The sequence below is a fragment of the Melanaphis sacchari genome, unplaced genomic scaffold, assembly GCF_002803265.2.
Source record: "Melanaphis sacchari strain LSU unplaced genomic scaffold, SCAv2.0 Contig44_pilon_pilon, whole genome shotgun sequence".
NCBI lineage: Eukaryota > Metazoa > Arthropoda > Insecta > Hemiptera > Aphididae > Melanaphis > Melanaphis sacchari.
In genome coordinates this window covers 3,576,261-3,595,331 of record NW_020271295.1, presented here as the reverse complement: position 1 = coordinate 3,595,331, position 19,071 = coordinate 3,576,261, and the positions used below count along the sequence as shown (strand labels likewise).

General features: G+C 25.6%; 1 protein-coding gene across 4 annotated transcripts in view; it reads right to left on the bottom strand.

The window, feature by feature from the left end:
• The window catches only part of LOC112597962 (RNA-binding protein fusilli), a 67,799-nt gene extending 49,193 nt beyond the window's left edge, over positions 1 to 18,606 (bottom strand). For 3 of the 4 annotated variants that reach the window (XM_025344231.1, XM_025344232.1, XM_025344229.1), the window contains exons 1-2: positions 18,155 to 18,606; positions 10,655 to 10,910 (exon numbers count right to left, since the gene is read on the bottom strand). In XM_025344231.1, the coding sequence (XP_025200016.1) occupies positions 10,655 to 10,900 (246 nt within the window). In that variant the 5' untranslated portion in view covers positions 10,901 to 10,910; positions 18,155 to 18,606. Of the gene's footprint in view, positions 1 to 10,654; positions 10,911 to 17,965; positions 18,125 to 18,154 lie in introns of those variants that run through there. The other variant, XM_025344230.1, reaches the window with a different exon arrangement.
• Positions 18,607 to 19,071: the final 465 nt, after the last annotated feature.

Genomic DNA, 19,071 nt, shown 5'->3' with positions numbered 1-19,071 from the left:
GGGTTAAATGTGAATCTATGATTATCATACATAAAATAAACATAGGTTTTATATCCTTCCATTTAATTATTGTGCACAGTCACCTAATATACGTCTTGGCGAATGTCATAATTATATACACTGTCATAATCATCTATTTAATTTGATCATTCATCAGACAGTTATGTACAAATTATGAAAAAGTAAAAAGAAAACTAATTCAATTCTTATTTGATATATGATTGTTGGTTGGGCAAAAAAAGATAGACATTGTGCATCAAATATTTAACTTCACAAACTTTCTCTCTCTCTCTCTCTTTAAACCTAGCTCTATCATTGTCCAATAATGTTATTCTGTAAACACAACGCACTAGTTATCCTTGAATCGTCCTCCAGCAGTATAAATATAACAGTTAGCAGATACTGCATATAGGGATCTCCCTAAGTTATTTTAGAACATTAATTTTGAACACACATCTATTCCTCAAATTTCTTAGAAAATATGCTTTATTATTTTTAATAAGTATTTTTTGATTCTTTGTATACAGTTTTTATGTACTTTGTATTATTTTGTATAATTGTATAAGCACTGATAAGTGATTATACTGACTATAATAAATAGAGTTAGAATTAAAATTTACTTTACATTGTATTTTGTTATATACGATACTCGTTTTAGTACAGTTCATCTTCATGTCTTATCGAGTAAATGAATAAATGTATACCGAATTTTAATAAAAATTTTTATAATTTTTAGGACATTCTATACCTTATTTAAATTTAAAAATAATGTTTCAAGTTTTTAATTATATAACATATAATTACAACATAATATACTTTTATCAACCCAAATGATATTAAAATTATAATTTATTTAATTTTACATTAGAAATACTTACTAATAAAATTGATATGGGTTAATTGAAATATCCAATCACCTAGGTAGATACTAGATACCTGATACTTTTATGACCATACTAAATTCGGCATCATCAAATGAATAAAATAAAAATAATATTACCAAATTCCTATGCAAAATAATTTAAATGCCTATGTTTAATAAATGTTAAATTTTAAAGATTTTATACACCTAATATTTACTTTGTCTTTTAGTAGATTTTATAAGTAAAATATTTTAAATTTTAGGGCATAAAGTGTACAGTCATAATTTTAAGATGTATTTCGAATGACCTATAAACTAAATTCTACATTTATAGGATCATTTTATACCAGATTATGACCCGAGTCTGATCCAGTCAATATACAAAATACATTTACACATTAAAAGAATGTAGTAAGGATACAGTTTGCGAACTATTATTTCTCATTTAATTTATTAACGTCAATAGAAGTTTCGAAACTGCTGAACTCAATCATATAGAAATATTAAAGACATAGATGTTCTATATCTTCTATATACGTAATAAAAAATCAATTTAATATTGTTACACAAAGAATTATAACAATTATTTTGTAGAAGCATGTGCAATAATTGTGTACAAGGTACACAAAAATTAATATTGAAGTTTTAAAGAAGTTTATTATCAAAATTATAAATCCGAAAACAACAATTATTAATTTTATTTGTTCCCTAAATGACTAGTCTAAAACTCTAAAACTATTCAATATGGTACCGTCTTCCTCACGATTTATAAAGTAACCCTCACAATAATCAACTGATTAAAAACTATTTGAGGTTTAATTTTTCAAACAAATACGTTACAACTTTAATACTTTTAATCAATAACACGTATTATTAATTTTGGTACAATGGTACATATTATAATAAAAAATACAATATATACATACATGATAAATGTATTAGATATAGGTACAGTTTTCGTAGTTTACTAAAATACAAATTTATTTATACAGATAAATTTAAATAAATAATGAAATTCAATTTTCATAACAAATTAATAAGATAGGAAAAAAAGAACATCTAAAGGTTAAATAAAATTTCTTTGTATAATAATAATGAGATGCTAAATAGACCTTACATGGACCATATATGAGATTTTCAATTGAATGTTACAGTAATTTTACTCATTTAAATTATATTCATAAGAAGTTTTATAATATACATGTGTACATTTTTTTTTTTTTTTATAAATTCACATTTTTTTGTAAATTAATGTTTATTTTTAAATACTACGTAATTGGCATGTAGTATTTTAAGATCGTCCACTTGAATACAGATTACAGCAATAGTATACAATTATTAGTTTAGAAACATTTAACTAGATAGACACAACAACAGTAGTACCAATGATCAATGATATCAAGTGATTCTAAATAACATTCGCTACACCAAAGACTAATATTATGATGAAAAATAAGTACTACTGTCAGTACCTAATATTTTTATAATAATAAAAATATATATTTGGTACATCAAAAGGATTATGCTCTATTTATAACACTATGATGAACTATGAAGGAGGAGAGACCAGGTTGATAGTTAGTAGTTACTTCTTTTATCTGTACCTCTGTCGGTCGTGCATACACTTTATTTCTATATTCTTATACTATGGGAATATCCGGAAACACTTTTGTTCCACCACCGCATCAGTCGACGTTGTTTGGTTCCCTTGACAACACAAAGAAGTCGGCAAAGAACATTTTCGCTTTGCGTACATAAAAAATAGATTAAAATAAAAAATTACAAATAAAAAAGACATAGATAATACAGTAGTAGCGAAACAGAGAAGGGGATATCAAACCGTGAATGCAACAGTGTTCTTTTACCCCTTCTATCTAACTATTATATCGGAGGTTCAGTCACGGTCTGTGGTCATTCGATGTGAGAGAACCCCTTGTAATGCGTAAATGCGCATCGCCGACCTTCGATTGGTACTAGGATTTTTTATATTTAATTTAGTTAATTGAATATAATACTCAGATATGGTTGTATGGAAAATATAGGAATAAAATATGTAAAATTTTTGCTATCTTAATTAGTTAACAAAAATAAATTAATAATCTATATATAACGTATAAAACTAAAATCATTTTTTATTTGTATTTTCAAAATAGATTGAATTGCAATAAAACATGTTTTACAACTTTAAATGATGCAGTTGTTTTTTTTATCGAACTGAAACCAGTCCAAAGGGGACCAAGGTTTCGTTTTGGATATCTTTAATGTGTAAAACTAAACCGGATAGACAAGAAAAGTACACAACATACGTATTTCAGTCATGGTAGTCATGGTAGGCTAATAAATATTTTATACAAACAATATATTACTCCTCTTTCCTCTTATAAATTAAATATCATTAGCTTTTTTTAAAAATATATAGGTAATGTATAACATTTTAAACATATGCATATTTAGATTTATATAAATATATAAAGGTATTTAAACAGCCATTATAGTACGATTTCTATGTACGATAGAAAAGTATTTAAATGATTATTAGTTTTTATTAAGTTAGTATGTTCTTATAAATATTCATTACGTATTTGATTTTAGTTGATTGAAGTAGCTAATTTTATAAGGAAAACTATTATGGATTTTTCCTTTGAGTTAAAGTTAATAACATGCATATTTAATTGTGCACTTTAGTGAGTTTAAATTGAAATAATAATAAACAAGGCTGTCCTAAGTGACTGATTTATAATCAACGCAGAGCCGAATTTAATTAGAGCTATCCGTTTGAAATTTAGAAAGTAGATTAATATTATAATTTCACCATACACTAAAAAAAGATTTTTCAAAATTTTGATTTTAAAGGGTTAAAATTGACAAAAAAACAAAATTCTACGTGTAAATTATATACTTAAATATATCGATGAATAAGCACTTATAAGCCATGAGCCTTTAGTTCACATTTTTAGGGTCTTTTTCACATGAACAATTAATTTTAAGTGGTATGCTTCAGTCAATATGCCCACAAGTTTAGTAAATTTTAGCATCAAATGTCCATACATCAAAAATATGAAACTCACAGAGAATTTTTATAATAAAATTGTTGACATAAATTATTATTTTTTACTATATACCATATACCTATTAACATTTTGGGACGACAAGTAACCCGCTAGTCATTACATGAAAAAGTAATAATGTGTTATGTTATTTAATTTTTACAAAATAATAATTAACAAGACATTTATTTAATTAAAATATGATTAAATAAGATATTGTTATAATGTAATTAATTTAACTCTATGTATTGTTCTTCAAATGTCTATAAAAAATATTTATGATCGTATATATATATATATATATATATATATACACACACACACACACGTGATCTATTATATTTGTAGGTATGTAATATTATATAAATTACAAGAAATCAATTATGATAGAAGAAATTAAAAATCTCTTCCTTTCATGTTAAATACATTATAATTATGTGACAATTTCTACTGAATAGAATCGTCAAAATACTATTAAAATCAATACGATATTGCTTTCATAATCGTTATTATAATGACTATAACAGTTTTATTAGTTTCATATAAGTGGAAATATTGAAGTGAATATTAATTTTGAATTTAATGATCATAAACTTAATAAAATAATATAAAACTATTTTACATATTTCTTGTAAGTATATTAAGTAAAAATAATGAATAATTTCAATAAACTAAAATATCTCAATAAAATATTTTATAAGCTAAAATATATGAAAAAAAAAAAAAAATATCAAGAAGCAATAACTATTTTTTTTCTTTTTTAATGGCAAAATTCGAAATTATATGAATAAAGTTACATGAAAACAGTGAATTTAATATTTTAAATTTTAATAAAAAAAATAGAAATAAAGAAGAATTTTACGTAATTAAAAAACTAAGTGCTTTTTAATTAAATAATTTAAAACTTCATTTACTTTTTGATATACCTACATAGAATTGCAGAATAGTTTTTGAAAATACGATTTTCATGATTTAATTTAAACATTAAACTATAATTTACCTACTTAACTTGGAAATAACTATTGTAATTGATATGTAATAAATACATAAATGAATTATTATTATTTAACAAACATGGTATAATTAGTATGAAAAAAATAAACAATAGTTTTAACTAAAAAAATATGTTAATTAAAAATGATATTGAACTAAACCTATATAAGAAAGTGATTAATTAATTCGAACAGATGAACTATTCATGTTTCTAAATTATTATACAGATCAGCTGATAGAAAAAACATTTTTTTTTCATCATCAAACTCACATAGTTACAGTCAACGTGTTTCAGAAGTGTTTAGCTGAAATTGTGCTAAGTATACTGTATACAGTGCATGTATAATGCAATGAAATATTAGTACGAAACTATGAACGAAGTAAGTATATGATGAGGGAGGTGGATAGTTGAAACCCGTTATGTGTTTCAACGCAGTGAAGACAGAAGCACAACAAGAAAAGATGATGATGAAAAAAAATTGCGTTCCTTACGCACTTAATCACCAAAGCGGCATTATAGAGAGACATGTACAGTAAGAAAAAAAGAGAAAAAGAAAAGGCAGTGTGCTCGCCGTTCCGAATCCAATTATTACGCTATGCGCACCGCCAGGTATACCACGAATACGCAATTAAATCCGGACTGGAACACAACAAAAACCGCTCACGATAAAATGCAGCAAAATACAACGAAACAAGAAAATAATGCAATCTATTAAAGAGTTGAACTAATCTTATCCTGAGAATATATCAAAAATAATACATATAACATGCATATACATGGATGCTCGCCGGAAATTTATCATGGAGGAAAATAACAAAATTAAACATTAAAAATTTCATTTAAAAAAAGTTTATTCTTTGCAAACTTTAAAATGAAAAAGAAAAATTATAATTAAGTCAAGATATTAATTAAATCTTTATTTAAACAATAATAAATTTCAAAGTTTCAAGATTATATTTGAAGTCTAGGGGGGCGGGGAATGTCCATTAGTACGCCCATATACATACACATATTACATATTAAATACATATTCTATAGACATCAATACAAAACATCATTTAAATGAATTTTCTATTATGATACCCATACCTTTATATAAAACCAAAATTATTTTTAAAATAAACTATTAGTATTATCCAAATGAATAAAAATAAAATAGTACAGCACAAATGTATTAATATATATGTGCATATAACTCACTTTTATTCGTGTAGATAATATATTGCATATTATTGTGTTGTAGAGCTAAAAGTATATTATCTAATTTAGACTTATTATACATCGTAAATGTAAAAATACGTAAAAAAAATATACATAATAATGTGTTTGGGTTTTTATACCAAAATACAAAGTCAAATTTTTATTTTTAAACAATGTTAATTTTATAATACTTTTAACAATTAAAATAAACTAAATTAATTTGCATGTTATCCAAACAAATTATTATATATATAAAACGCGACAATTGTCAAAATTCACAAAAAAAATAAGTTATATTTTCGTTTACAATATACAAGAATACACAATACACATGCCAGTATATTTACCTAAATAATATGTCATATATTATAAAATACACTTGGCTACATAATATGTGTGATGTACCTATATAAAACATATATGTTTGAGAAGGCCTTGAACTGCTACTACAGTATAACCTTGAACTCTTTGTGCAACATTACAAGTTACTATATGTATTATATAGTATATATACTCTTCGTTTACAGTCCCTATTTATAAAAAAAAAGTCATAAAACGAAAAATGAAAATTCAAGCTTTTATCAAATACTTATAAGTTTTAGATTATAGTTTATAGATTTAATAAATTACTATAGTGATTAAAGACAGAAAAATACCAAATAAAGATAAATTAAAGAATTGCAAATTACCGATATGAGGGAAAATATTAATTCTAAAATATAGTCTGTAAATATACACCATTTGAGTATAAAATACAAATATATTGATTATAACTCATATAAGCTATATTATTATAATTAAAACACTAATATGTAAATAGAGCTTTATACAATATATATATATCTGATATTAAGAAAAATATTAATGAAGTTATGCTAATAATTTTGTAATTTATATTTTTGTCAAATTATACTGTAATAACAAGGTTTATAGATTTGATTGTATTAAGATGTTATAACTATTTTTTTTTTTTTACAAAATAGTGTTGGCCCCATAATAATTTTCTTCTTAATGCAATGTATAGGCGAAGGACACAAACTCTTCTACGATTACAAGGTAGGTTAGGTGAGTAGAGTAGGTACCTGTACACTCATAGTGCAGCATTTACAACGCAACCAGCTGTTGCAACCGTTTTATATACACGTTTTAAACAGCGAAATATTATATGTGCACATAAATCTAAAAGCGAATTGCACTACAATATTTATTGAGGGATAAAATTGTTAGACTAATAGACAAAAGTGTTAAATTTTTCAAAATTTAAATTTTCATGAGTTAGGTTAGGTTTATTTGAAATACTATTATCTTTACAATTTCTATACCTTAACATTAATTTATTAAACAAATAGTAATATATTCAATAAATGCAAGCATTAAGTCTATACTGCAGTCTACGTACGTTTAATATTTAAACAACTCAATTGTTTTATCACTCAATTGACAGTCAAAGAAATAGTCATTTTTTATGTACCGTGTACCTATTAATAAGCCGTCCACTGCATATAAAGTTATATAGTTGTATAAATGTGTATATATTCGTACATGTGCGTGTGCTTATTTTAAATTAGAATGTTTTGATTCACATGATTATAATATTTCGTAAAATATGTAGTTATAAAAGTAAAATTATTATGTATTTTAAAGCCATTCCACCGCAGTGTCCATGCACCTTACATCATTACAACGCTATGAGCACACTATATTTGTGCGCACGCACATAAACAAGCCACACAGATACACACATAAATACCTAGCCGTGACTAATTGCCACCAACCGTTCCCGAATCCCGCGTGTATGGCGATAATTATATTATATTATATATTTTTACCTCTAAATCTCATTATTTCGACTTGTTCGCGTATAAGCCCTAATTTTCAGAGCGGTACATTACAAGTATAATACACGAATGCACGTTAGAAGCCTGTTCCGAATTACATAAATTCAAGAATTATATTATATTATAGACAATATTATGACATAAAAATGACATCATGGCAATTTGCTTATAATCCAGTTTTAAAATAATAAATGAAGTACAGCCGCCGCTGATTGTTCAGTATGCGAAAAATATGCGTTAGACGGAGCCACCCGTATATCGTTTTCGTAGACGCAGGAAAAGTTGGGCGGGATAAATAGGACGCGCGCGCAGGGTACGGGCGGAGGCGTTCGGCCATTTTGACGCGTCCCTCGCCCACAAACGCCCGGCGGCACTTAATCGCCAGCTGGGTTCAACGTTACAATCTCACGCGTTATCATAAAGTAGTAATTTTAATTAATTTCTTTTTATTATTCGACAATAAAATCATTATCACATCACGTTTTTGTATAATAGTGTACTGTTATTATATAGATAATAATACTTAAAAACAAATTAATATTTTATGTGAACAATTAAAAAATATTATATCCACTGCTATAATATTACCTATACTTTTTTCGAAGCGTTAAGGTTTGTTTTTCTTATTAGAAAAATTGTATACTTAAAATATTATTGAATTTTTTATGATTTAATAAATCTATTTAGACCACTTGGATCCTTCGCCGCAACCACAATTCCTCTCCATTTTTTTTTTTTTTTGTCTATTGTAGCTATCGCTTTATCACTATATATATATATATATATATATTCATACGTATTAACAAAATACAAAGAGCTTATATTTATTCAAGTTTATGAAATTTTTTTTATTGTTTAATATGAAGTCACAGCAGTACCTACATGAAAAATAATAATTCAAATATTTAACATTACAATATACAAATAATATTTTTCAAAAAATCTATTATACCTATGTTTAATTTCAATATCACGTAATTTAAATAAAATACGAATCCAGGTATTTTTATTATTTGATATTTATAATAGGTACTCAATATAAATATAGTAAGTAGGTATCCTTCACGTACATCTAGCCTATACTATGCAAATCGATTTATGTACCTTTTCCTATTCATGCTAAATTGATGGCGATTACAATTGTATATTATAATACTGTTGTAGATCCAATGGACTTTGCGAGGCAATTGTGGAAAGGGGGCATTCCCCTTCTACTTGATATACATTTTTCACCCAAATTTATACATATTATATGCGTACAATATAAATATGTACATAATATATTCATAATGTAGCTATATTATAATAAGTTTTTCCTCCTATTTAGAAATTGATCTAAGTATACCATGAACCATTAAAAGACACTGAGTACTCATAGACATAAATATAAATCGGGTAATGTTATATTGTATATTTTAATATTTAAAATTGCAATATATTTTAAAATTTAAATTATGCTAACACAATAATGCTTGATACTTTTAATTGATCCAGATCATAAAAGATATTTAAGAACATATTTTTACTTTAACATTATTATTGTTGCGATTCGCGTCTCATGGTATATTTAGATAACACGACATTTTTCATAATATAAGTACTACTGAATAGTATAATACAATGCGAAATTATAAAGTAATAAAGTATGTGATTAATAACAAATAATTTGTGACAATATTCATATTTTAATTAATTAATTAGTGAAATTTATTTATATAAAAGATTGAAGTCTCACAAGTGTTTTATGATTCAACTAAAAATTATGTAAGTATATCTATACCTATCACAAAAATAGGCTCTGAGATCATTGCAGTCGTGAGAAAGTGATGGGTCATTTATGGACGAGGGTGGTAGAATTCGGAGGCTACTACAACTATACACTGTTATTCAATATATTGTAAAGAAAAGATACAGGGGTTAAACAGTAGGTATTGTATTATAGGTAAAAGTAATAAAACCATTCGTTTACAATATTTATAATACCATAAAATCAAATCCTTTTAAATAAAAACTATCAACCCATATATCATAAAAATAGATAAACATATTACTTATTAAAGGATTATTATTTTCATATAGTTATTAAGAAAGACTGAAATAAAATAGATACTATTTTATAATGGCGAAAGTGGTATAAGTACGAATAGAGTGTAGAATATGATACACAATTAGCATATTCTACACTTTGTTTAAATGATAATAGTGTAAAATGTGCAACAACAATGATGTCCCGGATCGTTCAAATCATCATATTTCTTTATAGACCACCCGCAATTTTTCTCATGGAACACCCCTGTGCGCACTCTGCATGGCCAAAACGAGCACAAAAGTACAATATTCTCTCGGTGAGCTATGACGATGTGCTAGCAGATTTATTTCCATTGGAACGGAACCGGTTATGAAATGAAACACAGATACAACATGGCATGTATCTACTCGTATTATCGTCTTCGTCTTAATGATATTGTGAATTGTAAACGTAATAAAGGTAATTACTAAGACCGTATAGAGAAAAATTAAAATTAAAGAGAGAGTTGAAAAAACGAAAAACGCATGTAAATGGCACTGAAATTATATGTGTAGGTACCGCAACGAAAATCGGTGGACAAGGACGTCCTAAAAATCTATACGAAAATAATAACAAAAATTGACTACTACACTCAAAAAACTTATATCCAACTTAAACTATTTTCATTATTATTATTACACTCACAGTATTGGTTGTCATATCAACGACTACGTAAATGAGCAGGACGATTTCCTGTTCATCAGATCCGAGTAGGTTTCCTTGGTGGCCAGCCGTGGCCACGTACAGGGCACATAGGTACGGTGTGGCCGCTCTCATATTAGTGGCCTTAATACTTTTGCAAACGTCTTGCAGTTGTATTTGGAGGCCCCCCTTCTCCGCCACCTCCACCAGCGGTCGAGTGTCACAGACCGTCGATTTGATGTCGGACATTCCCCATTACCTATATATAGAAACATACAATATTTAATAACAAATACAAAACTAAAAAAAAACTTTCTTATATTGTTATTAAAATAATGATAAACACTAGAATACTTAAACCATAATGCTTTTTTACTCTTTAGAAATATTAAAACTGATGTAAAGTAAAATGTTATAACTAAGGTGCGGATTTATATGTATTTAAAACTCAAAAATATGTACATATGCCATATATATGTATTTAATTTTATCCAAGTATGTAATTAAAAATATAAGAAAAAAATTATTATTGTAATTATAATTATATATTAGTATATTATTATTTATATTACTATTAAGTATTTATTCAAGATCCTCGTCGTCAACAAAACAATAAGTGACCATATACTTTTTTAAGTTTTTACAATGGTAATTTTTTCAATATAGGGGAATTTTTAACAAAAATATGTAATAAAAATAAATTATGTTAAAATATGTAAGTAAGCTTAAATATGTAAAAAATGTAGTATCGACCATCATGGCTCTTAAAGCATTCAGATACAGTTTCTGAAACGTATATTTCTATAGAGGAATTGTTCGTCACAAATATGTATACCTATTTATATATATCCGCACCTTAGTTATAATCAATATAGTTTTTAAATTTTTTTTCTAAATATAAAAAAGAAAGAGAAAATTCAACACGACAAAACAAATACATAAATATGTATTCATTTATATTTAACAATACAAATAATTATATTTGATATTATATAATAACTTAGGTATAGATAATTATAATTTTTAGATAATTTATCTTTGAAATATTAACAAAAAACATTAAAAAGCTTAGATTTTTTGGAAGATTATTTTTAATTGTTAACATTATACATTTACTTTTTTTTTATCCTATACTGATTTATTAGGTATTTAAAAACATATAATTAAATTATTCGATTTATACTAAAAGAAAATCATTCATAGTAGATATTATTATCTACTTATATAAATATCTTTTTTTTATAATAATTATAATATTATTTTTCAAATTCATCACATTCTTTTTAAGGACGAATAAAATTACATAATTTAAAAAATATTTAATTGATTCCATGAAATAACGTAAAACATTACATTGTATCTTGTACACATTTTCATGGCCTTGACAATGTTAACAACTAGTCTTTTATAATTTAAGAAAATTTACATGTGACGCAATTTACACCCATGGCCGTCTTCTATTCGGAGAGTAATTGTACTATATTATATTTTTAACACAAGATTCATATCAACACGTAATCAATTTTGACGAATAAAATATATTTCAGAATAATATGATGTGTTATACTTTTATGGATAAATCTAAAACAATACATTCAGAAGTAATATATATATATATAATTCAAAACACAAAAATCTATGATACAACATATTTTTAAATTGTTTTATTTTAATGATTTGATTTTATTATAGTCGTGTTAAAAACTTTTTCTTTAAGGTGTCACATACATAAATGTATACTAAGTAATGTATATAATATTATGATAAACATTTTAACTGGCAAATCGTATATAATAATTAACATTTAATAATAAAAAATGAAACCATTCATCTAAACCAATTGAAACCTCGATGTATAAACGACTGAAATAACAAATTTAAATCATTTATAATATCTTTTCACATATTCAATATAAATAACCATAAATGAAAATGAATGAAAGGGTTGAAAAGGTAATTTTACGCAAGCAGAATTATAAAATAACGATCGAAACAGTTCAACTTATATAAGAAGCCAAGTAATATCAAACTACAAAAAGTAATTCTCTCGACAAGCATACAGTTTTAATGGATATAAAAAATGTCCTGTAATATTTTTGAGTAACGCATTAAATTACTAAAAACATTCAGAAATAGAACAATTAAATTACTAAAGAAAACTATAAAAAGTATAGTGAATAAATCAATTGTAATCAAAACAACTTATTTTATTAAAACTTTTAAAAACGATTTATAAATTAAATTCAAAACAAAATTTATTATAAATTATTTATCATGTTCAGGAGGGTTTATATAAATACTGAAAACACAATAATAGTACTAGTATAACGATAGTCTTTTGTATCAACTATTAATTTTAAGAGACAAACTATATTTATTTTTTTAAGACAAATTTGTATACAAGCTAATTAAGTATTAATTAATAGATGTTGGATTAAAAATAAAATATATTTATAACGCTTACATGTATAAAAAATAAAAATTATATTAATCATATTAATTATAATATAAATAATACGAAATTATTTTAAATCTTATACAAATAACAGATACTTTTAAGAACATTATTATATTATCTATTATAATAATATTTTCCTAAATATTTTTTTTTTTTAATGAATATAATATTTATGACCTTGATAGACTTGACGAATATGAAATAGAATAACAAACTGAGTGTAGGTATTAAAATGCATTGAATATTATAATGTTAAATGTATTATAAATAGAAACATTTTAACATATTTCTAGTTTAAATAAGCCAACTATAAATAAATTAAATGAACAGATTCTTAAATGCAAGTAAATTATTTATCATGGTATTATAAAAAATTCACATAATACGTAATAAAATTACATAATTTATATTTAATAAGTATCTATATATATTTTATTATTAATAATCAGTTCATGTTTATAATGCAAAAAATTTAGACTAACTAATTAATGTATAGTAATAAATATAGATTTAGAGATATTGCAAGATCAATTATTAAATATATCGGTGTTGAAAATGAAACACAGATTATTATAAATGATAAACTGTATCCAATATTTTAATTATTTTACCATAATTAGTTATTTAACAAGTTACAATATTACGTTCGTTTAAATATAAAAACCAAAGTTTTTCAATACATAATACAGTATACCTGCATATGAAATATTTTTAATTTTTAATGAGATGTGGTTTTTTTTTTTATAAAGGGTCGTCGCAAAAAATAAATTTGTATACATCTTTTGTAATACTGAACGGAAACGTCAAATATCATTGTAATAATAAAACCGCGTAGGTAGGCTTTCACTAGCCACGAATGGTAGTGGTGGCCACAACAGTCTGCGCCTGGGAAAACCGTTCTGTGGCCGATGAACCGATGAAAAAAGTACAGCAAGCCATTCTTATCTAAACAGATGCAAATTGAGAAGAAAAATAAAACCGAGAATAAAACCGAAAAGATTTAATACGCACAAGCAATGGAAACAAAATGATATATATATAATATATATATTATAAATTATACTAAATTTATATAAATATACGATGTAGTTGATACAACAATTACTTAAAATTTAACAAAATTAAGATTTCCAATTAAACATTTTACAGTACAATTAATATACAAAATTATTTAACACTCTTATCTTTCTTGTAATAAAATGTGCACATTGTATACTAGTAATCAATATAAACATTAATGAACCATATTATAAGTTCTATAAATATCCAAATATTTTTTAGAATCAAAAATATAATAAATTACATTGAATAATTAATTTATTACTGAGAATATATTTTAATTCAATTTTTTAGTATGTCTTTAACTTACAAGCTTAAAAAATGTAGGTCTTTACATAAAAATACACCTATTTAATCATTTATTTTAAAGATGGTTTTGATTTTATACTTAGAATAGTGAATTATGACTTAAACTAAGATACATTACAGAAGCATAGGTAAATCACTATAAATGATTTGATATAGATACAATTGATTTTATTTTCCTTTTATTTATATTTTATAATTTATATTGATATAGGTTTTGATTAAAAAATGTTTGATTTCTACATATTATACTTTATAAAAATATAATGAAGATCAATTTTAGTGGCATCATAAGAACTGTTTTTTTGAGAAAGAAATATATTTAGTTGCTTGTGTAGTTTAATAGGTTAATGGGTAACTAGATATTATTTTTATTATTATTATTATTATATTACACATAATTTGCAGTTAGCATATCATACACTGTTATAAGTGGGTGGAACTGTGCTCTAGCAATAAAAAAGTACACGATATCGCTATGTCAGTAAGCAAAGATACAACTGATAACATTTAGTTGATAAACATCTGCTAGGAACTATGGTAAGCAGTTTTTGACCTTGATTAGTTGATTATCTGGATTTTTACAAAATTATACTATCGACAAATTATTTAATAAATGTATCCGATTTAGCCCATATATGATTATAGTCCACAACAAATAAAATCCAAATTATATCATCCATGTACATCTAAAAACTTGATGTGTTAGTACCACGAATCGTTATTTCATTATTACACGCGTGGTACAAATAATACTACAGAACACCATGTTTTTTAAACAAAATACTAAAATGTTTATTATTTTTTTCTGCAAATATAATAGAATTCGGTTTTTTTTTTTTTTTTAAAGAAAAATAGTTATATAGTATCTATATAATATTATAAATTTAATTGTCATTAGTTTTACTTGAATTAAATCTGTTATCACAAAAGAATTTAATTATTCACTAAAATTGAAAAAGTAATAAAATAATTTTTTTATATAAAAATGACGAGGTATACTATCCTTATGACTAGTGTTAACGTAATAAATAATTACTATAAGACCAAAATTAATTTAATAGTATATAATGTAAATTATATTCATGTTTTTAAAACTATTTAAATTGGTTACGAATCAAAAATCAAGTCCAGTTGTAATAAAAATCAGTATAAGTAAACCAGTTAAACATGTAAGAACTTCTCTTTTTTTCAACTTCTGCAATGTGGTAATATTTAAAAATGATAAAGAACATACTGATTCAAAGTTAAAATTTTTAATGAAAAGTAATAAAACTATATAATAAATATTTACAATTACCTAAGTATCTGAGTACAATATTATTTAGGGACGACTGTTTATTGATCGATGATTGTACTATATTACATTGTTGTCTCACACAATGCGATTGTTGGGGAGGTATAATAACAAAATACAATTTAAATAACCGTGTTTTATATAGGTGCGTATTTTATATTCTCAACGAAAAAAAGATGAAGCCAAACACACGCGTTACGTAATCAACATAACATATGAGTTTTAAGGGGTTAAGTGCGGTACTTTTTATATTTTTCTTATGAAAATTAATGTTATAGTTACCAAGATAAAATAGAATTTAAAATTTCTAGTGACTGCTCCTCAACTAAAAAGTTTTTCTTTTTAATACGGGGGAGGGGGATATTAAAACAACAAGTTGACAAATTCCTTCACGGTACGATGATGGGAATGCCCGCTACAGCAGTCGTAGTTCCCTGGACACGCATCACAAACCACGTATGAACAATAATACGCGTGTTACGTCGTCCAGAAAGGTAACACGGATGTGTAACGATAGAGTAGAGCTTCAATGTTAAAACTTCAAAAACTAAATAAGTCTTCAATATGATTATTTATTAGGTTAAGTTATTTTAATATTCTCGTCATTCTCATTATAAAAATTGCACATTATGTACTGATAATATAAATAAACATAGGGTTAGATTAAGTTGTTACGTTAAGATATATTAATATCTAAATAGATTTTAGGATCAAAAATATAATAAAGTATATTGAATAGTTAATTTATTACTGAGAATATATTTTAATTCAATTCTGTAGTATGATTTGTATTAATCATAGAATTATTTTGAATATTCTAACAATAAATTTACCACTATTTTTATACATTTTAAGTCTTTTATGTAATATTTTTAAATAATTATTAAATTAAATAACATATTATTATCATGTGTTGTCAATATATTTAAATTTTTCACTATATAGATAGACTAAACTATTTTAAAATAAATATTTTATAGCTCATTAATAAATTATATAACTTAAAATATTTCTCATAGGAAAATAAACATTTCATAAATTGTACTAAAATTAAATACAAACAAATTAATGGTTTATGAAAGGTATGTACATATATTATAATAATATAGCACAGACGAATTTTTTCAGCCAAGAAAATAATAATAATAGATGATGATTTAAAGATTTAAAAAAAATATTTATCACTTAAAATATTAATAAAACTTTATTTTGTATGTAGGTACTCTAATAGTTATGATAAACACCCATTAGTGTAAGTATAAACATTATAGTTATTTTTATTTAATCCAAATTCAATATAGGTACTAACAAATTTGTTTTTATTTTTAGTTCTAGTTCTAAAACAAATTTTATTATTATCTAAGTGTAAAATAAACATATTTTTATAGTTTTAAGTATCAAACAAAATAATCTCAAATTTTAGCTACCTATTTAAAAATATACAATCACATTTTACGAAAATATACTGTGGTTTATGATATATTATAAAAGTAGTTGATGGTTTGTAGTTTAACATATCTCAATTGAATATTGAATAAATTTAAAAATTGAACTATAATATGTATATTTCAAACAACGGTGAACGAACTACCTACTATAAATTATTTCAAAACATTTAATTTTCTAAGGAATGAAAATAATTATAAATTAATAAACCTATCGATGTTTTATATTAAATATTTTAAAACTATAAAAATTTAAAATTACTTAGTTATTTGACAAAACCCAAATAATAAAATCTTGTTTTATTAATATTTTTTATAAGCAATGTGTTAATACAAATACGATAGGTAAGTTAGGAGTAATAAATGATGAATTCTAACTGCGGAATCTAATAAATTAAATCAAAGATATCCTATACACATTCAAAATTACGGAATCTATCATCAGAAAATGTTCAAAATTTATTATAACATATTTACACATTAATTGAAAGGTTTATGATTCAAACGAAAACCCCTATAACTGATATCTTAATATGTTATCGTTCGAGGGATAAGAGAAAATATAGTATAGAATCAACATGTTATTATCATTCTACAATAATAATATTATTCTCGAGCAAGTATAAATAGTTTAATCTAATTTTAAAGGCATCTACGATATTGCTACTTTTATAAGTGATACTAAAGTTACTTAAAATTATATGAGTACAAGACTATAAAATGCATTAATTTTAATAAAATAGTAATACCTTCATTCACCACAACTGCATTATTCTTATATAAGACGAAATGCAAAAGTAAAAACAAAAATCGAGCTGCTGTGGTTAAAAAACGGAAAAAGTTTGTAGCAAGATACCTGTTGCTGATGATCAGTTCAGCACATGTACCGTATACGGAGATAATATCTACACACACGCATACACACAATATTAACTCACCGTTCAGCCCGTTTCATATCCGTTATTTGATTCCGGTCGTTCGGAAGGCGCACTAGGATTTATTGTAAATAATATTTCTATCGAATCGGTGACGACCGGCACACAAGCGACGAAAAAATGAACCAAACTTTCGAAATACGTATCCGGAATTCCGATTTATGATCGATTCCGGTAACGGCGGAAGGGCGCGGGGGACGTCGAAGATCTTTCACGTAATGAATAATAATGTATTATACTATTATATTCCTATTATTTAACTATATAAGCGTACGGACACACATTCAATAAGCTTTACTTATACAATAATATGAAATATTATGCTGTAAATTTAGATTTGTTAAATTGTTGACATGATTATCCGTATTATTTTTAACCGAACGTGCTCGCACACCGGAGACCGAATGCTGTCGAGTGGCGGCGGCGGTTCTCTGTTGCGTTGTAAACGACAACGGTGAGAGTAGGAAAAATACTACAGGTATTATAAACGCGATTATAGTGGGAACGGGACGAGGTAGCTAGGAGGACGGTCCGTGGCAGCGGTGCTCCGGTGGGGAGCCAGGTGATACGGCCAGGTGAACCAGGTATTTCGGTGCGTATGTGTGCATGTGTGTTTGTGTGTGTGTGCGTGGTGTGCGTGTGTGTGTGTGTGTGTGTGTTGTTGTGTACGTGTGTCTGCTACGTGTATTACGGTTGTGGCGACGTCACTCCCCACTAGCGAAACCGGCTTTCCCCCTACCCACGGAACGACTACCGCGTCTTTCCCACTACCCGAGCCATCGTCGTCGGGATCTTCTTCGCCGCCGCATCGTCATCGTCGTCGTCGCGTAGTAGGGACTGAAAGCGGCGACCTTCAGGTGCGTATTATCGTTATGACGTTCGTAAATTATAATACAATATAATATTAACTAGATATATCT